Source organism: Varanus komodoensis, unplaced genomic scaffold, assembly GCF_004798865.1.
Source record: "Varanus komodoensis strain SLA01 unplaced genomic scaffold, ASM479886v1 scaffold11, whole genome shotgun sequence".
Taxonomy (NCBI): domain Eukaryota; kingdom Metazoa; phylum Chordata; class Lepidosauria; order Squamata; family Varanidae; genus Varanus; species Varanus komodoensis.
This window is the reverse complement of record NW_025335317.1, coordinates 26423057-26450966: the sequence shown is the minus strand read 5'-3', so window position 1 is coordinate 26450966 and position 27910 is coordinate 26423057. Positions and strand designations below refer to the sequence as shown.

The following is a 27910-nucleotide window of genomic DNA, read 5'->3' as shown; positions in this document are numbered from 1 at the left end:
TTAAATGGGAGTAGTATCCAAACAAAGAAAAGGTGATTTACTTGTTGCATGGTATGATTATTTTTATGGATTATTTTCATTGTTCAATGCTTATGCCTCAGCTTCCATCAGTATCTTAAACACAGAGTTGCTGTAAGGGTTAGAACAAAATAATGAATAAGCAATACTTTGAACCACTGGAGATTCTATTTTATTATGAGTTGTATAAATGGTACAATTAATTATACAGAGCCTAATCCATGTAGCCCTTCCATAAAGACTTTCAATGGAGCATGTATGCATGTCAGGCAGGTAGCGGTAAGGAAGCAGTACATACAGGAGTAGCATGTGCAAGGGGAGCTGCAGCAGGGAAAGACAGGTTGCTTCCCATAAAACTGCAGAGGTACTCTGTGTATTCGCTCGCTCTGGGCCTCCATGGAGCTGTGTTCAGGAAACTTCTATAGTTGTCAGGGCCAGCTGGCCTACTGAATTGAACTGCTGCCTCCTGATCCCTTGAGAGTTAAAAGGTCGGTGCTAACACTGGAGGCCCTCTGCTGGCCAGTACTCCCAACTGCGGCCTCCTTACCTTATTAGAGTTAACTTCTCACTGCCGATACCGGGCTGCCCTCTGGGGACCAGTACTGGGAGTTGCAGACTCCTATCCCACTGGGATGTCAAATCTCAGCACTGATGCTGGGCTGCCCTCTGCTGGCCAGTACTTAGAACTGTAGCCTCCTGCGATCCTATTAGAGCAGCCTTCCCCAACATTGTGCCTTCCAGACACATTTGGACTGCAACACCCAGAAGTTCCAGTCAATGCCCCCGCTGGATGGGAATTCTGGGAGTTGTGGTCCAAATGTCTCTGAATCCTATCAAAGTGGGAAAGGCCGTATTAGAGAGCCGAAATCTCAGCACTGACACTGTGCTGCAGCTTTCTACTCCCATTTGAGAGATAAATGTCAGCGCCAACACTGGGCTGCCCTCAAGTGGTCAGTACTGGTAACTAATAGGAACTCCTGTTCCTATTAGTTAAAACCTTATTGCTGACACTAAAAAAGAAAATTTACTCAGTCAGGAGATGGCATTCAGGTCATGTGGGTGATTTTCGGCCTGTCCCCTCATGGATATTTTCCCACTCTACGAGGATAGATTGCACCAGCACCTCAATGTCACATCCTGTTTGGCCATCTGGCAGCACTTGGGTCATTTGTTTGATCTGAAATGGCCTGGCTTTTATCCAAGTCCAAGTGGGCAGAGTATCAGTGAAGGAAAGGGCTTGAAATCAGCCATATGGCCCAAATGCTGCCCCTGATTGGGCAGACATCCAAACAGTATGTGACATACAGCGTTTGTGCAGTCTGTTATCTTAAAGGAGTATCAATGAGGTGGCAGGTCCAAAATCAAACACATAACCCACGTGCTGCCTCCTGATTAGTGTCTGGCCACCCAGCTGTCCAGCCACCTAGCTAGCCACTGTCCTGATATTTTGCTGAAGTTAGGGTGCCCTACAGTGGCCAGTACTGGGAACTGCAGCATCTCAGTCATACTGGAGAGTTTAACATTTCAGCACTCACACTGGACTGCCTTTGAGTGGCCAGTACTGGGAACTGCAGCCTCCCAGTCGCATTCGCAAGTTTGAATCTAAACACTGACACTCAGGAATCCACATTTTAGGCCACTTGCCAAGAATGTATACTGACTGGAGAAATAGTACTTAAATAGGACTAGTGTTCAAGCAAAGAAAAGTGATTTATTTTTTGCATGGTACAACTTAGATTATTCTCAATGTTCTAGAGAAACAATGCAGAGAACAGGGTAGAGGATGGGAGAAAAGCTGCTAAGGCTGATGGGAACTGATTACTGGGGAATGCAGGAATGAAGATTATCCTATCTGGCTAAGAGCCACAATACCTCCACTGATTTCAATGGGTTTTGGAGCATCTAAAACTCCATAAGAGTAGGCTTTGCTATTGCCATCACTGCCATTACACCTGTATGCTGAAGTGTACAAATTGTACACTTGTTTCTTTTATTTTATTGCTTTGGCCATACATTTGAAATGTATGAAGTGAAGCTCAGTGCTGTTATTGCAAACTTTCTGAACACTATGCTCACATCACTGTGTGCAGTTTATTGCACTGTTTTATTTGGCAGAATATTAAGTAGCAACTTTTCCCTTTCAAAAATCAAGACTCAGAACGGCCAAGTGCTCATACTACTAATAATAAAATTGATACAATATTAAGGCTGAAATCTCATACACACTTACCTAGGAGTAAATCCCACTGACCTTAACAGGACTTACTTCTGAGTAGTCATGAACAAGATTGTGCCATAAAGAGTGCATTTTCAAAGGAAAGGGGAAATGGGAGATCTGAAATAATATCTGAAAAAAATATCTTTGGAAATAAGAGGACAGACATTCTTATCATGCTTATACTATCAAAGTCAAAATTCAGAAGTAGAACACAGTAGGTCAGATTCAGGAGCTGCCTTCCATGCACGGAAAGGCTCCACAAATGGAAAGTGCCTCTGCTTAACTGTAGGGGATGCAGCCTCCTGTCTTGCACACCACACTGCGGCTCACCCCATTAAGCAGAGCCCTCCTGGCTTTCTCTGTAGCATTTCTAGGGGACTGGAGTGGCTGCCATGGGGAGAAAGGGGCAGAGTTGCAACAGTGTAGTTGCGTATACCTACATAATTCTAGATCCTACCCAAGTTACCCAATATGTCTTAGATAACAGTTAATTTCTTGGAAATGATTCTCCTTCTGCTTTAAAACACAAGGGAAGAGCAGAGTTACAGGCACGATGGGTGGCCTGATGATTTGGTCATTATATGTGTATACTTGGTCTGGAGGTGAAGGCTGCACAACCTCATCACAATCCCAATGATAAAAGTATCTTCCTTAACGAGCTGAAAATGGATTCACAATCTTCATCGAAATGTAGTTCTAAAAAAGGGAGAAAAATGTGGTCAAAATTCATTCTAGATATATAGATATATAGGGTAAATTTTAGCTAGCAAGTGTTTAAATTAAAAATCATATCAAGCTATAAAGTGTCCTAAAAGAAAAACACAAGATTATTGTTCCCGTTTACCTGATTGTCCAGTGATGGCATTTTATGATCTGACACCATTTTCTGCATGCAACTTAATGCTGAAAATGCTGTTGCTTTTGGCCAAATTATAGATTCGGCTGCATCATAATTAAGCACTATCCAGAAATATCAATAACAATAATCCCAGAATGTTCTTGTTAGGAGATGAAGCAATTGGAGGAGCATGTATGTATTGCCAAAAGAAAAAAGGAGTCCTTTGTGGCATTTGTTGGTCTTAGGTAAGGCTCTTCCCCTCTAAGTCTCAGCCAGGACAGACCTACCCATGAAGTAGGGTGAGATGCTCATATCAAGTAATGGAACTGGAAGAATAGTGAATTGTACTGGTCCCCCACTCCCAAAAGGAGGCATCTCCCCACCAGTACTGCCCCACTGCTGCTGCCCCCCACCCAGCCACCCTCCGGCTGACGCATGTGCCACAGCATGCAAGTGGCCAGCAGGGCCCCTGGGAATGGCTGTGGGGCTCTTGTGAGAGTTTGCTCGGGTTTTACAAGAGCTGGTTGAGCTCCTGTAAGACTGAGGCAGCTGCTGCTTCCAGCTGTGCGGCCCTCCACAGAACTGGCATGGCAGCACCAAAGGTGGCGGGAGTGGGTGCAGTACCGCGAAGCATGTTCTTTTACCTCTCGGGCAGTGAGAGAGTTTACACCTCAGCATCAACCACACAGAACTGCTATAAGGGTTAGAACAAAATAACTTTAAGCCACTGGAGATTCTAATTCATTATGAGCTGTATAAATGGTACAGTTAATAAAGGTCCGAATCCATGCAGCCCTCCCATAAAGACTGCCAGTGGGGTCTGTGCGTATGTCAGGCAGGTAGCAGTAAGGAAGCAGTACAGGAGTGTACAGGAGTAGCGTGCACAAGGGGAGTTGCAGTGGGAAAAGACAGTTTGCTTCACCTAAAACTAGATACCTATCATCTCTGCATTCACGCACTAACTGTGGGCCTGCATTTAGCTGTGCTTCAGGAAATGTCTATAGCTAAGGAATTTTGGTGGGAATCCTTCCCCACTGTTCCAGCATACGTTTACATAGCAGGTTACTGCTTATTCTCTCGGCTCCTTAAGACCAGCATTGTAGCCACAGAATCAAGATGAATCTTTGGTATCTGCACACCAAACCTGAGTATGACATGGAAGAGGCAAGAGTTGGTAGGTTCTTTGAATGCACAAATGACCACTCTGAGAACTACAGTGAGAGGTAAGCAACCTGCTTTTCTTCTTCATGACTTTTATGGACAAACAGCAAGCTGACATACTAGAGGCAGGGCAGTGTGCTACTGCAGCACAGAAGAGAGGACTGCATGACTGGGCCAGCAGTCAACTTCAGCTTAACAGCCAGTTCCTAATGATGTTGGCAGCCCCAGTTCTTCTGTACTGACACTACTGGGAAGATGGAATCCAGGGAATCAAGGCATCACTGCTAAGGCCTTTCATATGGGAGAAAGACTGATCTTGGCAGCCCATCAAAGATCGTGGCTTGAACAGGGAAGTATCCTCCAGTGTTGGCATGACTGGAACTGGGTCTTGCTTTGGGATTTGAGATTCTAACACTAGTGGTAGAGTGGGAATTGTGATCAGAAGTGATGATCACACTTGTTCCCATAGCAATTCTACTATTTTTGAAGAGCTGCTCTCCTCCTCCTCCTCTATTCATCCTCCTCCTCCTCTGTGTCAGAAGAGCACCTGAGTATCTGGACACTTTAGCCTCTTCTTGTTATTTTTTTTTCTTTTTTCTTTTTACTAACAAAAGCATCAAAGACCTAGTGTGCCGGAGCAGGGTGTGTTTTTTCTGCTTGATGACTCAGTTTGTTTCGAAGTCTGAGCTTGGGGTGATTCCAACCCCAGCACTTGCACAGGCCATGGTGAAGCAGAGACAGCTCAGTGGGGCTAGGAGAAGGCTCAATGGACTTAGCTTACTTCCACAACACACGCACTTGTGAAAAGAAGTCCAGAGGACCATTCACTCATTTGTCATGCAATCGCTGGATCATGAGAAGCAAAACAACAAAGAATATCCAACCAAGTAAAAAGGATGAGGAATGACAGAGATAAAGGAAGAATAAAACCCTTAGCAGAAACATGCTTTCAGGTGGACTGAATGAAGAGAAGTTCCCAAACAAGGCTAACACTAAGTCAAAAAGAAGAGAGGGAATAAGTGGGAACCTGATAGGGATGTGTGCACTGGATCTTTAAGGAAGGTTCCTGTCCACATGCCTCACCTGCAGACCTTTCCTGAAGTAAAACTGTGCGCTGGTACAAAGCCCATGTGACATGCAGAGACCATGAACAGGACCTGGTTTTCAGTATGATAGGGAAGCACTGCTTCTTTGAGGACATCTAATGACTGATTATCAGAGTTTCTTAGCATCATAGAGTTTGAAAGGACTGTGAAAATACCTGTCCACCCCCTTGCTCAAAGTGGGATCCACAAATGCAATTATCTTCTTCCATACCAGAGGAATGATATGGATTTTTTTTCAGTAATGCTGTCACTATCACATATTTTTCCATAGAAGACATCTTATGTTTTTAACAGAATCCAAATTAAGCAATCAATGCAGTTTCCCATCTTTTTAAAAATAAACCATCTTCAGTTTACTTTTTTAAGCCAGGAAATAATACCTTTCTTTGCTGTGGTTCCACATTTAGTCATACTTTGAGTAGGCCTACTGAAATCAGTGGAAAGATTCAGAAACCTTTCAGTGGGTCTCTTCTTACTATGACAAAGTCTGGATCTATCCACTGCCTATTGGGTACTTAAAGAAACCAAGCATTTAAAAGCTGCACTTAAGTCACAACCAGGAGCATAAGTAGGGATTCTTACTACAAGCCCAACCCTAACCCTAAAGGTGAATTATCCCTAGTGAGGAATAATATTGCAAATGTTAGCATGCATACCGGCAATGAATACAGAAGAATCGCTACAAATAAGAGCACAATCAGCAAGATGAGAACGGCAATGAAGACCCACTTAAATCTGCGCCACACAATATATTTCATCGACTTGCATGGATTTGTGAACCAAAGGAATGATGTTTCTGGCCGGCTGTAGTTTGAAAGGAAAAAAATCATTAATAACATTAACAAGCTCACATATTTATTACTAATGGTCTGTACTGTCCATTTCTTTTTTGTGGAAAAAGTTATAGATGATCACAGTGACAGAAAGCAGATATTTTTGAATGGGGTGGCTCATGATGTTCTGCAGCCCTAACTGATAATGTTTATCATTTCCCCTGGTATCTTGTTATATGATAGTGGGGAACTTTTGATCTGTTTACTTTTATGAAGCAGAGGAAAGTACCTGAAGCTGGAACAAGGAAAGACACACATACTTCCTGCCTCAGCCCAAGATGTTTTGGTGCCTGAGGCCCCTCTACTGCTCTATGTATTACATAGATTACTGATTACTGTGGCTGCTGAGCCTTAATTTAATACTGACAATGAGAGAATATCCTCCACCACACCTGAAGGCAGCAGGAGGTCTTGGGGGGACAAGACAAGCCATGTGGGTCACTGCGTCTCCCCTAACACTCTGCAGCTACCTCCCAGCATTTGCCACCTGAGGCAACTGCTTCACTATACTAAAACGGTAGGGCCATTCCTACACAGACCTTGATGTCCCAAAAGCTTGGGTTGAGGAGGCACGTGAATTTTGCCATCAAGCATTCTCCTGGTTTCTTGGTGCTCTTGGAATTTTGCCAGCACAGGAAGATACCTTAACTGTCTTTTGGACTGGGCTAGTCTTGCTTCTGTATTCTCTACAGTGGCACTTGGTTTCTTGCCAATGGACTTCTGGCAAGGGACGGGTTACACCTCATGAGGATGGGGAAAAGGCCCTTTGGAGATGCTGTAGTGAGCTTCGTCCGGAAGACTTTAAACTGAGCCAGGGAGGGGGTGGGTTCAGGCCCCCCAGAAATGTGTCTGCACTGGACAAGTGTGGGGAGAAGATCAGGGCTCTGGGAGCAGGGTTTTAGAGGTACTGCAGGGACTGACAGGACTCCTACAGAGAGGGGCCAGGTATCAGGGAGGATGGGAGGAAGGAGGAGGCTGGGAACTCCAAGGAAAGGAAGCGGTGGGAAGGAGTTGAGGTGCATGTACACCAATGCTAGGAGCATGGGTAATAAGCAGGAAGAGCTTGAAGCTCTCCTGGGAATAGGAGGGTATGATCTGGTGGGAATCACAGAAACTTGGTGGGATGAAAGGCAAGTCTGGAATGTGAACATAGAAGGGTATCACCTTTTTAGAAAGGACAGGAAGGGAAAGAGAGGTGGGGGCATGGCTTTATACATCAGGGAAGGGATAGGATGCAGTGAGATAGAATGCAGCACAGATGGGGATTTGGTAGAGGCAGTCTGGGTGAAACTTAGGGGTTTTGACGGGGAAAGAGACCTGACAGTGGGGGTATGTTATTGCCCTCCAGGTCAACTTGAGACCCTGGATGATGTCCTGACAGGCCAGATTCTAAGGATATATCGAGGGAGGGACACAGTAATTATGGGAGATTTCAATCTCCGGGATATTAGTTGGGAGACTCACTCGGTGGTGACAGCCAGGTCACATCGCTTCCTAGAAGCTATAGAGGGAGGGTTTTTCACACAGAGTGTCCGAGAGGCGATGAGGGGGGGAAACATCCTTGACTTGGTCTTGACCAATAGGGAGGTGCTGATAGATGAAGTACAGATTAGGGGAGCTCTGGATGCGAGTGATCACCCCATCCTTTGCTTTGAGATCAGGGGACTGGGGACGTGCAGCAGGTTGAGCACTAGAAGCTGAGACTTCAAGAGGGCCAACTGAAGGCCAGACTGGGGAGTCTCCTGGGATAGGTTACTGGAAGGTAAGCGAGTTGAGGAGGGGTGGATGGCACTCAAAAGGGAGGTTTTGGAGGCGCAAGCCTTGACGATACCTCTAGTCAGTAAGGTGGGGAGGTGGAGGAGAGTGCTGCCATGGATGTGAAAGGAGGTGGTTAGAGGGATTAGACGAAAGAGGAATCTCCGTAGGAAATGGGTACTGGGGCAAATAGACAAAAGGGTATACTGGGAGGAGGAGGCCCGTTGCAGAAGGATTCTTCACAAGGCTAAGGTTGATTACGAGCTGAGACTTGCCAAGAATATCAAGAGCAACAAAAAGGGCTTCTTTCAGCATGTAAATAGGAAGAGGAAGGGGAGACAAGTGGTGGGACCACTAAATAAGGAGGAAGAAGATCCAGTGACTGATATGAGGGAACAGGCACAGATGCTAAATGACTATTTTGCCTCTGTGTTCTCCCCAAAGCAGGATGGGGGATATCCGCATAGGAGATTAGATGAGGCTGGGGACTTAGGGGCACAGATTAGAGTCACCCCCCTTGAAGTCGAGGGGCTCCTCAGGGCATTGGACATTACAAAGGCGCAAGGCCCTGACGGGTTACACCCGAGAGTACTTAGAGAGTTGGCAGGGGTTCTCTCATGCCTGCTGGCCTCCATTTTTGAGGCCTCATGGAGAATGGGTGAAGTTCCAGAGGACTGGAAGGTGGCATCAGTGGTCCAATTTTCAAAAAGGGTAGTAGAAGTGACATGGGGAATTACAGACCACTTAGCCTTACGTCCATTGTAGGAAAAACAATGGAAAGGCTCATAATAGAGAGAGATCTAGTGATGCTAGATAGGGAAGGGAGGCTGACAGCCAAACAACACGGCTTCCGCAAAAACAGGTCCTACCAAACAAACTTTGTGGAATTCTATGACAAGGCTTCGAGATGGCTAGATGGAGGGCATGCAGTGGATGTGGTATACCTGGATTTCAGCAAGGCCTTTGACAAAGTGCCCCATGATATCCTGGTGGAGAAACTGAGGAGTTTTGGGATACACCAAAGCACTGTCCGGTGGATTACAGCATGGTTGACTGACCGAAAGCAGAAGGTAACCATTAGTGGGGAATCATCGGGATGGTGGCCAGTGACAAGTGGAGTCCCCCAGGGCTCTGTCCTGGGGCCGATCCTGTTTAATCTTTTCATTAATGACATGGAAGAAGGGGTGAACAATTTGCTGATCAAATTCTCAGACGATACTAAAACTGGAGCAGTGGCCACAGCTGAGGAGCAGGTACTCCAGATCCAAAAGGATCTGGACAGACTATGGAAGTGGGCAGGAGACAACAGGATGGCGTTCAATGTGGATAAGTGCAAGGTCTTGCACTTGGGGCATAGGAATAGCTGTCAAAAGTACAGGTTAGGTGACAAGTGGCTGGAAAGCAGCACTTGTGAAAGGGACCTCGGGGTACTGGTTGACTGCAGGCTAAACATGAGTCAGCAGTGTGATGCGGTGGTCAAGAGGGCGAATGCCGCCCTTGGTTGCATAGCCAGAAGTGTGGCTTCTAGATCAAGAGAGGTATTACTACCACTCTATATGACTCTGGTGCGCCCGCAACTGGAGTATTGTACTCAGTTTTGGGCCCCTCATTACAGAAAGGATATAGTCAGGTTAGAGTCAGTGCAGCGTAGGGCCACAAGGTTGGTGGCCGGTTTGCAGGGGATGGGGTATGAGGCGAGACTGAGGGAACTGGGTTTCTTCAGCCTGGAGAAGAAGAGACTCAGAGGGAATATGTTGGCGACATACAGGTATGTGAGGGGATGTCACATGGAGTTGGGTAGAGACCTGTTCTCCCCTGCAGAGGAAGGCAGGACACGCTCCAGTGGAGCAAAGCTCAGGGAGCCAAGTTCCATTTGGATGCCAGGAAGCATTTCCTGACAGTTAGGACCCCGAGGGTGTGGAATGGGCTTCTACGAGAGGTCGCTGAGGCCCCATTGGTGCGGGTGTTCAAGGACAGGCTGGACGTGCACATGGTGGGCATGTCATGAGCGGAGCCGGCTGGTGACGGAGGTCAGACTAGATGGCCCGGGAGGCCGCTTCTGACTCGCTCTGTTTCTATGTTTCTAAAGAGACATTTTGCCAAAATCCATTGACAGTCCTATTTTCAAATTTCTTAGACACAAAGTATTCTCAAGATTAACAAACACTTTCAGTTTTGGGGGCCAATTCACAAGGCATTCACATTAATTTGAAGAAGAGAAAAGCATCTTACTTTGGCATATCCAACTTGGGGTTCATATTTGGTTCATCTCTTCCTTTACCAGCTGGCCGTTCTGCAATGTCCTTTTCAGCAAGGACTTCCAGAGTCATCTCAACTTTACCCTTAAACAAATTAAAATATTATCAGAAACTTTGTGGTACTTAAAGACCTCCCCGGCCCCACCACACACACTTCATTTATTTATTATTGCATTTTTATACTGCCCAATAGCTGAGGCTCTTTGGGTGGTTAATGAAGTTAAGAGAAATATTAAAACACACAAAATAAAATCATCTTTAAACAACAAAGCCATAATAGCAATTACAACTGAATCAGCACAGAAGCAGCAGTACAGTAGTACAGAGTAAAATACAGTATTAAAAATGAAGTCAGACTAGATGGCCCGGGAGACCTCTTCTGACTTGCTCTGTTTCTATGTTTCTAAGTTGAAAAATTTAACTATTAAAATGCTCAGAAAATTTAAAAGCTGGAATTCTTCACCTGGTGCTGAAAAGAATACAAAGTAGGCACTAGGTGTACCTCTTTAGGGAGCTCATTCCACAGCTGGGGTGCTAGATCCAAAAGCCCCCCCTCCTGGTAGCTACCTGCCTCACTTCCTTTGGAAAGAGGTCCCAGAGAAGAACCTCCAAGATGACCTCAGGGACTAGGCAGGTACATATGGGAGGAGACAATCTGAACCCTAACCCCAAGCTGTTTAGGGATTTGAATATTAGTACTAGTGGAGCTGGAAGAGGACTGGCATAATATATTCTTGTGAGCCAGTCACCATTAACAAGCTAGCTGCCCTGTTTTGGATCAGTTGAATTTTCCGGCCTGTACAGCACATGTAGTCCCATGTACAGTGCATCACAGTAATCCAAGTGAGAGGTTACCAGATAACTAGGTGTTACTGGCCAAGGTGTAGAACCTTAATCCCCCAGTGCCACCTTCTGGAATCGGCTGGCAAAGTAGCAGCAGAATGATTACAATGCAATGCCTCCTACTCCTAGCCTAGGCGGCCTATCCAGAAGGATACTACGGCCAATGGTACCAAAAGCCACTAAGAATTCCAGGAAAAACAACAGGTTTCCCCTCCTCCTGTGTTTTTCCTGGTGAAGGTCACCAGGGCAACCAAGGCAGTTTCCAGGCCTGAATGAAATTGATCTAGATGGTCATTTTCATCCAAGGGTGCCTGGCACTGTTCAGTCACCACCTGCTCAAGCACCTTGCCCAGGATGGATATGTTGGCCATTGGCTGTAGTTATTAACATTAACATCCTCCGGGTTCTGGTTAGGCTTTTAAAGGAGAGGCTTAATTACAGCTTATTTTAAAGAGGAAGAGGGCATTCCACAGAGTGACCTGGACTTTGACTGGAGTACCAGCCAGAAACTCCCCAGAACCCTCTGGAAACCACCAGGATTCATTAACCTATGGGGGTGGGGGTGGACCATTTTACCCCCCCCCCCCGCTCCCTTGCAGAGGGGAAAGGGAGTCTAAACCTCAGTTAACCTTGACAAGGGGATTGATGTTAATTCCCCCCAATTCCAGAACATCATTTTCCTGCCCAGTTGAGAAAACCTGATCTGTGGTGTGTCTTTTACATGCATTGGGCCAATAACATGTTGAGATAGCATGGTTGTCATGGTGGCCATGAAATTTCTGTTTCTATAGCAGAGCAAGCAGGAGCCAGGGGTAAGATTAGATGGCCTGGGAGGCCCTTCTGACTCGCTCTGTTTTTATGTTTCCGTGAAGTCCTGAGCTGCCCCAGATATAGCAGCCGCTGCATGGAGGCTTCGGCGAATGGGGCGGCATAAAAATGTTTTAATAAATAAAAATAAATAAATAAGATCTCCCAGAACCATCATCCTGGGGATCCTCAACCTCTATCACCTCAGGTAGGCAGTATACCAGCAGAATCCCTAATTTTTGTCAAGCACCCAGCACAAGTTACAAACACTTAAGATCCACACTTGAGGGGACAGGAGGTCTAGAGAGGGAGATTATATTCTTAGAGACCACATGCACCCCTGTCTCTACTTAAAATATAATATTTCAATATTTGCACTTCTGAGGATCAGTTATCTCAATATTCCTTCCAAATGTACCAATCTGCTATTTGATAAATGCACAAAGATGTGGCATTTGTAGAAACATACATATACAACTAGATAGGGTATGTAACAATTCCTTGGGTCTGACCTTTCCTCACACTCTGCTGGGACCAATGTATTAAGATAGACTGGGCTTAGGTTTTAATGATTCCTATTCGTTTTATGAAACTAACATGGAAACTTGTGCATATAACATCCTTAGAATCACATGTGACAATCTTTAAGTAGCTGGCCGAACCATCTAAAATGGAGTCCTGTGAATGGAGGTACAGGCCATAGCCCTTAATCAAAAAATTTTATGGATGTGCTAGAATCACTGAAAGATTTGCTATTTACTTTAACGGGAACTAGTTGAAATTGATGGGCTTCACCATCAAGAATGCACCAGGTTACAGCTAGGGCAGGAATGCAGCTACAACAGTCAATTAAGCTATCATTAGCTTTAGATATTCATAACGTTAGGATTTGCTCATGAATATTTAGGGGAGGGGGATGCAATAAAAGTTATGAGGCAAAATGAATCCCTACAACCAATGAAGAATTCATGCATATGAATAGAACCATACAGCCAAAACACGGGAGCCATCTTTTTCCACATAGCACGGCCACCATCCCCTCATAGATTTCTGTTCAAAGAGTGAAGCAATCTTAGAAGCCTTGAGAGAGTTTGTTTGCTTGTATTCTGGAATCATGTCTAAAGTGCACTTTTCTGGAACCTTGGCTGGCATAATTGTATTGTGTAAGTCAAGTTCAACAAAACCTAAAGAAAAAAGAAAGAAAGTGGGATGAGTCACTGCGGTGGGGAGATTATCATGCTATTATGTACACTGCTGATATCTCAAGGATATCTTGGCACAAATCTCTTCCTTTGGCAGGGATCCCCTAACACTGTATTATAGCTAAAGGCATACCTAGATAATCGTCCAAGGAAAACTTATCATTGTCCCATATCTGAATAAGCAGCTTGGGTGGAATTCTGAATTCAGTATTGTCAATACTCCAGAAGTGTTCCTAAGAAGAACAACAAAATCAGTAAAACATAATGAATGGCTTGTCTCCTCTGCATTTCAGGGTAATATGCAGATTACAAGCAACATGCATGCCTGAACTCATTAAAGGCTATTTTTTTTGCATCTTTTACTCACAGATGCAATTTTCCCCCCTACATTAAAAATGGTTAAATGGTTACAAAATAATTATTTATAGAATCTTAGCCCAGATGCTTTTACTGTGTAATTTTTAATACAATGTTGATTTGTAGTTTTTGACCCAAATAGAAAAATGCCATATAAGAATTAACAAAGGGAGTAAAGTTTTGCGTGTCTTTTCAAATCTCAGAATTCTTCATAAGACAGAATGGAAAAGCAACAAAAATCAAACACACCAAATTAGTGAAGTACATGGGAGTAAAGAAGCAGATGTGTCTGCACTGTTCCCTCCATCAAATCCTCCCCAACCATGTCACTCCATGTGTTTGAGGGCGGTTTTCAACTCAAAATCACACACTGCTGCTTGAGGGGAAAAATCTAAATACCTGAGTCTTTTCCTCTGTGGGTAAAAATGCAGTTGGGCAGTAGGCAGTGACTGTGAGCAGAAAAACTACAGAAGAGGAAGTTGTTAAAAAGCGCTTTCCTTTCCTCCTGCTACAGTGTCTACAGCTTCAACTTCAAACCACAGCTTTCAATGATACATTAAAATGGGTTGGGGGTTGGAGAAAAATGTCATACAATTCAGTGCCATGTGTAGTTTGGCCTTTAGTGACCAGTGTCTATGCGTATATATTTCACATGATCAGAAAAAGTAACCTTCTTTGAAACTGTACAGAGCTGTTCAGCTGGAAAATACTCAAAAGGAAAAATGAATCTCCAGTTGAAGTTCCCATCACCATCTAGGGATCTGTAATGTACATCTGTCTTCTGCTTATTTTCCTCATAGCCAGGCATCCATCTGAAAGTCAGAAGCAAGCGAGTTTGACTATGTGCTATGAACACAATAGAAGGCTGATTACTGGATGCAACGCTGCAGCAGTTGAAGAGAAGTGCAGCATGTGTGTTGCAAAGAGCTAGGGATAGAAACAGAAACTTCGGCATTGTATCACATGATAGGATTCCAATATTGCCAACCAATCTCAATGCAAAAGGGCTCATGCTGTCACTTAAAGCTGGGGCTACTTTTCAGTCCCAGTGTCCCCATTAAATCCCCATGAATCCATGATCACAAGAAAGTCTTGTCATGTGCCAATATGACAAACAGGTCCTCCTCCCATTGATTTACATGAGACCTTTCTCATATGATCCATTCTTTGGAACTCTTATCAAGAACTGGACTATTAAAAATTACAGGTAACAGGTGTGTTAATGGTAAAGACAGGGTACCCTCACCCTTTCACATAGATGTCACTCATGTCCTCTCCTGTGATGCTTTTTTCATCCAGAATAACATCCTTTGTGTTCCAAATCACCACACGCAGTTCGTATCTATGGCACAGAAAGAATGAAGCAGTTAGACTTAGGTCCTTATATCTGGCAGAGTAGATACAAATCATGCTGATGCACTTAAACGGTGAAATCAGTCAGGGAAGGACTGGGAACAGAATCACATTAGTCACTGGGCTTAGAAAATTGGCTGGCAGTTCCAGAAAAAAAGCATGCCACTGGCATGTTCTGGCTTACTCACTTCTTGGCCTTGCGAGGAGTGATGTTGAAAGGTGGGCCAGGGGGACCCATGCTTTTGGGGAAAACATCAACCCACATCTGCAGCTTTCCCTGCATCAGAAAGACAATTGTGTTAAGCCATTAAAAAAACAAAACAAAACAAAACAGACACCTATTTTGTATTCCAATTTGCTACATGTTCTGGACTCAAAGAACTATTCAGCACATTCTGCAGGCAGTGGTGCAGTGAGGGCTGCTGAATGTTGGGGCCAAAGTCTGGGATTCCATAGCCCAAAGGATCCTCAGATGTCCACCCAGAGAGTGGAAGATGATGCAAGTGGCAGGGCGGCAGAAGGAGCTCCGCTTGATTCCTGTAGTCACAAGAGTGCTATGGTTTGAGTTTAACACTGCTTGAAGAATTATTATTTTTTTAAAATCAAGACTGGCAACTTTGGGGTGGGTGGGGGTGGCACGTTTTGCTCTAATGCATCAGAAATGTAGAAGTGCTTATAAAACACTGAATGGTTCAGGTGTGGAGAGAGACATGTTAGTTGTGTGTTTTATGCATGTCCATCTAAAGAGAGCCCCTGTAAGAGCATTAAGTCCAGAATAACCTAGATACACCACTGCCTGCAAGCCCAAGAAGGCTTTGGCTTGATTGTCTTGAACAACAGCCCTACTTCCCTGACCACCTGCCATGCCACATGGCAAACCCTGCCTGCAATCAAGGAGACTGTGTACTGGGGGTGGAAAGCGGGGTTGCTTCTAATGCTTGAAAGGGAAGAAGTCAGGAATTCTACTTGGAAAGGCCATGCCCTTGGACCCCTCAAAGTAGCCCTTTGGATCCTGGCCTATATATTTGCCTAGAGGCATGCCATGGGAATGCTATGAGATTACACATCCTTGCCAGAACATTTAGAACTTAGGGCTATTGGGACCCAGAAGCTGCTTTCTCATATGACTTTATGCCTATGACATATACCTGCATGCAAATAACATTAGCCTGCCCTTTGCCCAGCCCCATGACAAAATATTCTAAATATAAAAAGTCCCTTATCCATTAATGGCCCTGCACATTGCACATAGACTCCACATAGGCACCGGAATGTGTGTTGTACATAAGTAGAGCCCCCTTGTCAAATTAAGGAAGTCCTTCAAATAGTATTGGATATATAGAAAACTGACAGATATCTGTGAGATGCACACACATTGCCACAAATGTTACAAGTATGAAACCTTAAAGTGCAATTTATCTTGCATTTCAACAGATATGTGCTTAACAACACAGTCCTATAGATATCTACTCAGTGGGGCATACATGAAAGTATATGACTGAATTGCAGTTTTGCAAACAGATGAGGAGTTGCTTCTTATGGATGAGTAAAGGAAGTGGCTTCTTGAGATGGAATCTACTTCTGGGGAAGATACTGTGAAGGATGTTGAAATTACAACAAAACATTTAGAATATTACATAAACTTAGCATTTGATAAAGCAGCAATAAGGTTTGAGAGGATTGAGTCTAATTCTGAAAGCAGTTCTATTATAAGTAAAATGCTACCAAACAACATGGCATGCTACAGAGAAACCTTTCATCAATCTTTCATCAAACCTTTCAACAAGTCAACCAATGTGGGCAGCTCCATTGTCTTATTGTAAGAAATTGTCACAGCCACCCCAGCCTTGAACAATCATCACCCTGATGAGTCAGCAGCCATCAACATTGAGGCAAGACCCTGCACCAGCAAAAAGATTATGATGCACTCAAGGGTCAGATGATAGTTAGACTTTTTTAGCAATAAACTATTTTTATTAAGGTATGTCTACCTCTTTAGACATAATGCTATTGCACACTTAATAGACTACAGTATAGTGTAAGCATAACTTTTATATGCACTGGAAAATCAAAACATTTGTTTTAATTGCATTATTGCAATATTTGCTTTATTGTGGTGGAAGTGAACCTGCGGTATGCCTGTAATGCGATGAGAATTCTTTCAGATGAGTCAGCACTGGACATGATCCAATCCCACTGATTTCACTGGCTTAATTAAACATACGTTTGAACCACAGGCATTGAAACCTTGTGACACAGAACTCCTTATCTTTGCCTGGATTGTGTAGCTAGAGTAATTAAAGTGTCACCTTAGCCATGTGGTTACACACTGTAAGCAGAGGAGGAGTGGCTATAGATGAGAATAATACTTTATTTCTTTACTTTCTCCATTATAGCTCCCACTATTAGATTTATTCTCTATATTCTGGCAATGCCAAATGTTTGTATCTTAGAAGAAGTTTTAAAAAAGCATCCGATACTTGTGAGATGTTTGGTTGGAAGGTACTGTACAACGTTCTTGTCTCGACATGCTCAGGCACCAAGCCCTGAGTCCTGAGAAGGTGAAGGGCAAGTCGTTCTTCGGCAGGCCCAAGGTGTTCATGCAATTTCTTGTTGGCCTCTGAAGGAAAAAGAAACAATGTAAACCAGTTGGAATTCACAGTTAAGTACTGAAATTAGCCAATGCCCACATATGCACATTTGCTTTAACATAAACTTTATTTAATTTACTTATTTGGACTTCAAATCCACGCTGACAGGTTTTGGAGAACTCTCAGGCAGGACATCTTCAGTGAGCTCCCTTCTTCAATGCGTCTACCTTCTCACCATCATTGTTACCAGCTGCTATTGCTCCTTTGCCTTCACATCGTTATAATCACTTGCTCATTTAACAAGCAGAGAGCCAGTAAGCATGTAGATTGTGGCATCTACTGCTCTTCTTCTCACCACTACCTTTGTTTAGGTCACGACAAAAAGCAGGTGGAGAACAAGAATGTAGCAAAGTTACTGAGGTTCAGGGATCCCCCATCAGTGGGCTCTTGGTAGGTGCTCCACAATACCTGCCTCTGATACCAGCCCTGCATGTAAGCCTAGGCAAGCTATGGAAGAACGAAGTTCCACTTTGAGCATTGGTCTCTTTCAATTTTACATAGGGCTACAATAAGAAAGATCCATCATGCAGGCTGATGTCATCTTCCATATTAAAGCTACTGATTATAGCTGTGAATGCAGTTTAAAATTCTACTTTCAAATAAACATCAAACATGTTCAAGGAACTGACAGTGAGGACTGGACAAACACAAATAGGTGAAATTCAATAACTACAAAATAACCCACCAAATTCATCCAAGGTGTAGTCTCTTCCTCCAAAATTAATCCGCTTCCCATTTTCAGAGAGGATTGGAGGACGATAGCCTTTAACGCGGGCTAGATTTTGCAAAAGTTGTGTTGGCTTCAGCTGGTCTCTCCAGGCATTGATTCCTGAACTTTTTAGGAAATAGAGTACATTTCAGAATATATACTTCATGTGTCAGTTTTTTCTTGAAGATACATACACTGATTATTCATTAGTATGAACAATCATGTTCCTGCATATGCTTATAGAATTATATAGTTCATAAAAGTGGGAACTAGGCTTTGCAATAGGATATCTTGCAGAAATACTTCACAGGTGAGTATCACATGAAGGAAGATTTTTTTCATCATTGAAAAATACATGTTCTTTATTTTTCATGAGTTTTCCTGATTTATATGCTTCTTGCAGACAATGATCTTCTGAATATGGAACTGCTCAGAAACACTTCCTCATTTACTTCAATAGAACAAAAATCTCAAGGACCCCTCCTTACCTTTCTGTAATTCATGGCTAGAAGCCCGGTTAAATTAGTAGGTACTAAAGACAGGGCAGCACCAAGATCCTTGAATTCACTCCTGCAATTGTTTTTTCCCCCCAGACAAAAAGTAAAGACTGTTCAGCTCCATCCAGTTTTTCTGGTTTTACTGTACATCACCCTAGGTAATATGTGGAAGGTGCAATTTCTTAATACAATAAAATGAAACAGAACAAGCATTCTTTTTGCAGATGAAGCTATGCCATGGCAAGGCCTACTCATGCAGGCTATGGACACTGGTACACATAAGGATTCTAGACTGGTCTGATTATGCTTTGTCTAAGTGATGCCTTGGACAGAACAACTAAAGTATGTCCTATTACGGTCACTGAAAATTATTATTATTATTATTATTATTATTATTATTATTATTATTATTATTATACAATGTGTCACAATCATGACAAGATATATGCTTTTAAGTAACACTGCTTTTGATGGAAGGCATTTAGTCATGTATTTAGCATGTACATGTTTTTATAGGTATAGGAGAGACTTACATGCAGTATTGCTGTGGTATTCCACAGTGAGAGCCAAAGCGGGAGAGGAATCTGTTTTCCAGATCAATGATGGTTTCACCAACCTTTTCATCACGACTCAGCATATCGTAGTCATAGACTGAAATTTTTAGATCCTTCTCTTGAGGTAAGAAGCAACTCAGTTCATACATTCTAAATATAGAAATACCCAGTAGATTTCAATAACAAAAAAACTGAAAAAATGAAGAATACTCACATCAAATATTATCAAATTTGCTTATATACAGTTAAGAAGTTAAAAATAAAACTTTCTGTTTCAAAATTCCCTCATTCATTGCATTACATTGACATGACTTGCTTGTAACCAGGATAGAAATTTATTAATACTGCTTATTGGAAGAAAATGGAAATTTTAATCCTTACACTATGGAATAGTGAGTGGACTAAAATGTTCATCTTCTTCCCAAAACCCTTTTACATTTATACAGTTCTAGGCTATTGTCCCTCATTTTGTTGTTCAGAGGAATGTTTAACCATTTAAAATAAGACAGTCTCTGCTTCAGTCATTTGGGGTGATTTTTTTTCTTCTGCCCACCCTTCTTCTGCTGTACAATGCAATTAAGTTCTATTGTTTTCATAAGAAATAAAATAAGATGCTGTAGATATGAGAATGCCCTAATAATATTCTGTAAGGGATTTATGAACATTCTAATTAAAATCAACAGAAAACCAGTTGTAGAAGTTTGTAAAGTTACCTTCCAAAAATCGGATTGAGTGTGTTGGGAATATAATGATCTCTGTCTTCAATGACTTTTCTGCCTACGGTGATTTTAATATATGGATCACACTGTTTGAAACAAGGACATTATTAATTAATGTAAGACTAAGTAATAGCACACAATGTTTTGTGTAATAGTTATCCAATAAGCCACATATGCTGTAACCTACAGAAGGAGCTCCTACCCTTGGCTATTTTCTCAGTCAAGGCAGCGGATGCTTGCACAGAGGTGGTGCTTCCATTTATTTAAATGGTTGGGGAACCACTGATGCTCTCACTAGTAGAGAATTCCATTTGTGCTGCAAGTGAGTGCTGAATCCATGCAATACTAAGCGATGTGTGCTCTGAGCTTTATCTCACCCATTCACACCAGGCAGAAAAAGATTACTGTTGTCATTTTACAGAAACAATTGCTAATAGTGACTTGCTTAGAAACAGCTGGCATGTCCATGTGTGCCTGAAATGTGAACTCAGATTCTCAGATCTGAGCCTGGCATTCCCTCTTTGTCCATCACAGTGTTATTTAGCTTTGCAAAAGATATTTTATACAACATTTAAGTACTTGTAGTGCTTTATAACTCCCAATTCTTCTGTACTACACCGCTGTTATTCCTTTTTCAAGCAAGGGCCCAGACCAGAATCATGCTCCAAATGTGTACATTCCAGTTACCAGATCACCTAGTCACAACTCGCTCTTGGATGCATTCACTCACCAATCCATTGTTATCCTGAGGTTGGAGTTCTAAGCCTTGAACAATATAAATTCGTACAATGCACTCTTGAGGCCCACTGTCTGGTAACTCACGGAACTGCCGAGGAGGAGGAGGTATAGTAGGATCATCTGGTAATGGATAGATCCTAAAGGATCCCTAGGAAATAATATGACCACTTATTTGTAAGCTTTTTTTTCTGTTGAGGACTACATTTTCTTGGGTTAATCTGTGAGAGGCTGCATGGTGGCTAAGAGTGGGGCTGAAGTTAGAAATAGGTGAAGCCAGATCCAAAAGTGAGCAGAGAAACTTCTTTGATCTTCCTTTCTCCCCCATCTCTCTCTTGCATCCCCATTTTTCCCTTGCCTACATTCCTAGTAGTTTGCTGGGAAAAACAGATCACTTTTGCTTGAGCTCTAAGCGTGCAAATTTAGGGTTTGAAATTAAGCTGAGGGTCACATTAACTTAGGTCTCACTTCTGCTTTGAAACAGGTAGGCAATGGCCATGAACCAAAGCAGGTAGGCCTCTTGCATTATCAGCTATAGAACAACTTGTACTTGCAGATCTTTCTTTCCTCACAGTCATCAATGCATGAGGTTACAAACACCACTGCCTGGGTCAATGTCATTGACTTGGATCTTGAGATCCCACTCAGTGTACTGGACCATCTGCAGCACAATTCAGTACCCAGAAAAATTGGTCTGGATGGTCCACTGCCTCTTTGGAGCAAGTTTGCAGAAGGCTAGTCTGAAGGGGACATTAGTGACTGGTTGCACAGTGCTAATATCACTAGTTGCACAGTGGTATTTTTAGATTCAAGCCTTTGTCTCCAAAAGGTTGCAAGTGGTAAGTTCTAAGAATGCACACATGCTTTAGTGGAATTGTTTGTATTAATATGCCACAGAAAACATGTTCTCATTAGGGGTAGTATCCAATGGGCTGTTTCTGTCTCTGCCAATTCTACTGAACCCCACAGAGTTCCTTCAACAAGTGGATTCCTGCTCACTGTTTATGTAAGTGAGATTCAGCCATTCTGAGGGTATCCCAGAATGAGTGGAAATGTTTGTTTCTGGAAGAAGTTAGGTCAGCAGAGTTTGTATAGGGGAATTCTGCCAACCCGCTTCCTTCCAGAAACAAGCATTACTATTCATTTTAGGGCTCCCTCTAGGAAGTGATAAATTTCCCTTGTGTAAGCAATGAGTCCCACTGTGCAACTGAATAAGCAGGACTCACCAATGGCAGAAGGGAACTGGTGGCAGTGGCAGTACACTGTTGGATTCTGCCTAATGAGTGTAAACAATTTGACAGGCTCAGCAAAGCTAATATAATTTGAACAAGGCAAGGGCACAGCTGATTCTTTTTATGAAATAATAGAAACATGGCTGGGGATGTTGGGAGCTATTGTCCAATATATTTCAGAGGTTGGGAAAGGCTGGTGTAATTTAAATGGTTCAAGCTGTTTTTACCTTGAATTCCCCTACAACAGTAGGGTCATCATTTTCTTCAGATTTTCCCCGATACAATTTGAAAGCATCACAGAAATCTGTTAAACCCCTAAAATCAGGAACATTCTCCAGTTCACAGGTATATACCTTCATAAAATTTTATGTGAAAAAAGAGAGAGAAAGGTTAGGCACAAGCTAGTAACAGACTTTGATAAATGTAAAACTTGGAAAACCTTCCTACTTTTTAACAACACATTTTTAAAGGGAGCATGGTATTGGAGGAGAAAGGCAGGTTGCTTACCTGTAACTGATGTTCTTCGAGTGGCCATCTGTGCATCACACATATGGGTGCTGCGCCTGCGCAGTGCCTAAGCCGGAAGATTAAAAAGATAACGGGTTTTGGCAGGAAAACTCTGCTCCCCTCCCCCTTCATGGTATAAATAGAGTGGAGTGTCCACCATTTTGTTCAGTCTTGAAGACCGAACGTTCACCCTCTACAGGTTAAGAATAAAATTAGTTGCAAACGGCACTGAGCTCCAATGGTACCGATGCAAGTATAGTACAGTAGCGAGAACAATATCCACTCACCGGCATATACCATCGTTACCGATGCAAATTACAGCATGGTACCGAAGCAGTATGTACTGATGGACACCGAGTGGGGCTGGTGGGTGGGTTGTGTGACTGCACAGATGGCCACTCAAAGAACATCAGTTACAGGTAAGCAACCTGCCTTTCTTCGTCGTGGCCTCTGTGCATCACACATATGGGTGATTAGCAAGCTTACCCAACTCGGAGGAGGGAGGTGTTGTCAGCGAAGAACGGATGAAAGAACAGCTCTGCCGAAAGCGCAGTCCTGCCTGGCGTGCACATCAAGCCAATAGTGCTTGGTGAAAGTGCACGGCCCTGACCACGTTGCAGCTTTACAGATATCTTGGAGCGGGACCCCAGCAGCAAAGGCGGACAAAGTTGCAACAGCTCGTGTGGAGTGACCCCAGGGGGTAACAGGTAAGTCTACTTTTGATAGTTGATAGGCCAGAACAATAGTCTGAGTGATCCAGTGCGACAGCCTTTGAGGTGTGACTGGGAGTCCTTTGTCATATTCGGAGTACTTAACAAAGAGTCTGTTCGTGTGACGGAGGGATTCCGTATGGGAGAGATAGAAAGCCAGGCAGTGGCGAACATCAAGGGTGTGTAGAGCCTGCTCTATTGGATTCGACGGTGCTGGAAAGAAGGCTGGCAGAACGATATCTTGACTCAAGTGGAATGGTGTAGCCACTTTAGGAAGAAAGGAAGAATCCATACGAAGAACGACCTTTTCCTTATGGAAATTAAGATATGGAGGGTCTATGCGGAGAGCAGAAAGTTTGCTTGCTCTCCGAGCTGATGTCACCGCTATGAGGAAAGCTGTTTTCCAGGACACCAGGCATAGGTTGCCAGTCGCCAGTGGCTCAAACGGAGATTTGGTAAATGCTTGGAGTATGACCAAAAGGCTCCAGGTTGGCATAGGCGGGCGAATAGAAGGGTGTAGATTCTGTAACCCCTGAAGGAAATGTCGAAGCAGAGGTTGAGAGAAAACTGAAATCCCTTGAAGCACACCACGATAGTGTGAAATAGCGGCTACATAAACTTTAACGGATGATGGTTTCAGTCCCAAATGATAAAGTTCCAAGAGAAATTGTAAAATATTGTCAATTGAGGCCACTCCAGGAGAAAAAAGATGGCGTTCTGCAAAGGAGGAGAATCTCTTCCATTTAGCCACATAAGAGCAACGAGTGGATGGTCTTAGAGCAGATGTGAGAATCGCCTGAATTTCCTGGTCAACAGTCACCGGTAGCGAAGCAGATATCGTCGAAACCGACCTAGGGGCCGTCGGTACAGTGGAGTGAATACATTCCGGTCCCTGAATGGATATAGCCGGAACCGTTCCTAGCGTTCGGATTCGATGGATGTGGGCACATAAGGTAGCACGACGGTCCGGAGGGAGTGAAGTTCTTTCCCGTATGGAGTTGAGACGTGCCCCAATAAAGTCGATGACCTGCGTGGGAATAAGGGACGATCTTTCGTGGTTAATACATAGTCCAAGATCATCGAGCAAGGTGCAGGTCATGTGTATTGCAGACAGAAGACCTTGTTTAGTTTGGGAGACAATTAGCCAGTTGTCTAAATATGGGTATATTTGCACTCCTCTTGTTCGTAAGTGTGCACATACTGGTGCCATACACTTCGTAAAAACTCGAGGTGCGGTGGCCAGGCCAAAGGGTAGCACAGCATATTCGAACAAGTCGAGCCCAACAGTGAATCGCAGGAAACGTCTATGTGAAGGATGGATAGCAATATGAAAATAAGCATCCTTCAAATCTAAGGAGGTGAACCAATCCTCTCTCTTCAGTAACGGAAAAATACTCTGTAAAGTGGTCATCTGAAACTTTTTTGTTTTGATGGATTTGTTAAGATTCCATAAGTCCAAAATTGGATGAAGACCACCGTCTCTTTTTGGGACCGTGAAGTATCTGGAGTAGAATCCATGCAACCCCTCCGAGCGGGATAGTTGTTGAATTGCGCCCTTGCGAAGCAACTGAGAGACTTCTTCGCACAGTAATGATAAAGAAGATGTAAATCAAATCAGACACGGTGGAGGGAGGACATCGAATTCTATCCTATATCTGAACTGAATGATAGACAACACCCACCTATCAGATGTAATGGACTCCCAAATGGGGAGTCGGCCCTGGAGCCGGTCCCCAAAAGGGAGAGGGAAAGGTGGTGTGGGGAGAGAGAGAATAGTTCGCCCGGACCGCCAACGTGGACGTTTGTCAGCGTTGAAGCGCCGCCAGCCCTGGGGGAAATGTTGCTGCGGCTGTTGTCTTCGCCGTTGCTGTCTTTGTTGGTAGTGTTGCCAAGGGTGGAATTGTGGACGGTAAGAGGAATGAGGCCCTTGCCACTTACGCCTCTGTTGAGGAAGCTCCATACGGTGTGCAGTCATACGCGATTCATGTATTGCTTTTAACTTGCGGTCGGTTTTCTGATGGAATAACCCGGTACCGTCGAATGGCATTTCCTCGATCCTCCGTTTCATCTTGTCGGGGAAATTGCAATTACAAAGCCATGCATGTTGGCGCAGCGAGATGGCATTCACGAGAGCTCTCGAATTGGTATCTATGTGATGTCATGCGGTAGATAACTTCTGCACTGCTACCTGCATAGCTTCCTTGATGAATACCCTGGCAAGCTTGGCTTGGCGGTCTGAAAGGGAAGAAGCAACGTTATCCAGTTTTTGCATAATAAAATACTGGTAACATGCCAGTGTTGCTTCATAGTTCGATATGCGCACGCCGAGTCCAGAGGCCGCATAGACTCAGCGGGCGAGCATATCTATCTTCCTCCCTTCCTTGTTGTGAGGGGCTGTGTGTCCCCTGGACTCCCTGCCCTGGGAGGATTCAACGACAACAGAGTTCGGGCGTGGATGGCAAATCAGGAATGGAATGTCGTCCTCCCGAACTCTGTACATGGCCTCATACCAACGGGAGATCACTTGCGGTTGGACTGGTTGATCCCAGGGTTGGACCATAGCCTGCCGAAGTGTGGTAATAAGCGGCAGGACTATGGCCGTGGTCTGTTCTCCCCTCACAACATCATAGAAGCGATCCATGGATCCGCCCAGCTGTTGACTAGCCTCAATCTCTAGTGAACGGACAAGGAGGGACATGAGCTCCGTAAAGGAGACATGTGGCTCATCGGGCGACGACGGTCCTTGGGAAGTGACTGCTACATCGGGGGATGTAGAGTCAACCTCGGATTCATCCGAGTCCGGATAATAAAGTGGACGGTCACTTGAAGACGACATTTCTGGGGAGGTTGGACGTCCCCTCTCCACATGCCTGGCCATCAAAGGCGAATCTCTCGGGGCCGATGGAGACGCACAATCCTGAGGATAGTACGAATAAGATTGATAGCCACCCCAGTCTGGGAAGGCACCATATCTGTGCATCCTCCAGTCGTCACCCCGGTGTTCGGACGAGCAGCTGCGGCGCCTTGGAGGCGAAGGTGACTCCACAGGTGGCTCAGTTGTGGGCATTGGAGTCGGAAACCGTTCCCTTGGTGGGGAGTCTCTAATCTCGCCATCAGAGATAGACTCCCAAAGCGGCTCCTCCACTTGTTGGGTCAGCACACTCTCAGGCCGAATGAGAGGCCTGGGGGATCCCGGCAGTGTTACCTGCATAGTAAGTTGCAGGGCCGGTCCTGAAGGGGTCGGTACCGTGGCGGCGGACGGTACCGAAAAAAACAGATGAACCCGAGCCCCGGTGTTTGGGGCGACTAGGTTTCTTGGTCTTGTGAGCGGGTTTATCTGCCTTCTCCTTCCTTGGAACTTTATGAGCAGAAGGCTTATCCGAACCCATGTGCTTGCGCTTCTCCCGTTTTTTGGCTGGGGAAGAAGGCGGCACCTGGGTCTCCGCTGGAGTAGCGCCTTCAGCCGAAGGATGCTGAGGAGGAACGGTGGAAGTGGGACGCTTCAGAGGAGCGCTCACAGTTGGGGTGGAGCATGGAGGAGGCGGTGCAGCTGAAGAGGAACCAGGCTGTAAGAGCAGTTGGTCCGATTGCATCAAGGCCTGGTCCCAGAGGACCTTGCGGAGACAGTTCTCCCTGTTCTTTTGCGCTTGCTTGGTAAAGGCCAAGCAATGGCCGCACTTGTCGGTTCTATGCCCCTCGCCGAGGCAGAGGAGGCATAGATCATGCGGATCCGCAGGTGACATTTTGGATCTGCATGTGGTGCATTTGCGAAAGGGCGCTCACTGCGCCATCGCGGAAAAAGAAGAAAAGATGACAGGATAGAGGGTAAGATAATATTTTGTTTTGTTTTGTTTTTTGAGAAGAAGAAAAAGAGTGGGATATACAAACTCGGAATATAAACTTGGAATATAAACTTGGAATATAAGAATTAGTTAAAGAAGGGATAAAAGCAAAAGGAACAGTAAGGACTCAAGATCTTAGCGAGGACGTTAACAGGCACGAGGCACAGCGAACGGTGGTCGCAAAGACTGAACAAAATGGCGGACACGCCACTCTATTTATACCATGAAGGGGGAGGGAAGTGGAGTTTTCCCGCCAAAAACCGTTAGCTTTTTAATCTTCCGGCCTAGGCACTGCACAGGTGCAGCACCCATATGTGTGATGCACAGAGGCCATGATGAAGAACTACAAAATTATACTTGTGAAAGAACTCATTAATATTCAACTTGGCTGACATATAAATCAATAAGCAGGTATATTATAACTTGCTACTTGGTAATTTCATTTTGCCATTTTCAAATGGACAGGCATTTATAACACTTCAGCAAAAAGTACAAATTATCACAACAGCAAGTGAGCCATATCAAGTGTTCTACATGGCAATCTTGGACTTTTTCATATGAGGCTTAAAACCGTATATAAAAATAAAATTAAAGTTCCTTGGGTAAGGGTCTCACTGCATTACAAAAACCCAGGAAAGGTGAGTTAGGCCAGAAAAGTATATTGTCTGAAAGGCCAGTTACTTTTGCAATTGTGCCAAAGCTGGTGGCACAGCAGAATATATTGCCAGCCAATACTGGATATATTGATATCTGAACAAGTACCTTTAGTGTATCATATCCTTTTTGAATGTATCGTCCACATTTTTCAGTCTCTCCTATTGAAGCATAAAACTTGCTCCACCAATCCACAATTTCTTCTTCCTAAATGATGATGATGATAAATCTTATGTGTTAAAACACCAAACTCTAGAATGATTATTCTAACTCTTACACATGGGTGCTAAACTACAGAGGCAGGACAAGTGACATTCCACAGCAGGAAGGTATATTGTAGGCCTCCCCACT

The 27910-nt window shown here is 44.0% G+C and overlaps 1 protein-coding gene across 1 annotated transcript in view; it reads right to left on the bottom strand.

Moving 5' to 3' along the window:
* Positions 1-164: 164 nt before the first annotated feature.
* MYOF (myoferlin) overlaps positions 165-27910 on the bottom strand; it is a 96940-nt gene continuing 69194 nt past the window's right edge. Inside the window, exons 40-54 of the mRNA XM_044420653.1 lie at positions 27668-27766; positions 22074-22199; positions 20610-20765; positions 19874-19965; positions 19140-19310; positions 18086-18234; positions 17230-17369; positions 14938-15026; positions 14643-14738; positions 14067-14208; positions 13173-13272; positions 12828-13021; positions 10162-10271; positions 5998-6145; positions 165-2932 (exon numbers count right to left, since the gene is read on the bottom strand). Of these exons, the coding sequence (XP_044276588.1) occupies positions 2888-2932; positions 5998-6145; positions 10162-10271; positions 12828-13021; positions 13173-13272; positions 14067-14208; positions 14643-14738; positions 14938-15026; positions 17230-17369; positions 18086-18234; positions 19140-19310; positions 19874-19965; positions 20610-20765; positions 22074-22199; positions 27668-27766 (1857 nt within the window). The 3' untranslated portion in view covers positions 165-2887. The remainder of the gene's footprint in view (positions 2933-5997; positions 6146-10161; positions 10272-12827; positions 13022-13172; positions 13273-14066; positions 14209-14642; positions 14739-14937; positions 15027-17229; positions 17370-18085; positions 18235-19139; positions 19311-19873; positions 19966-20609; positions 20766-22073; positions 22200-27667; positions 27767-27910) is intronic.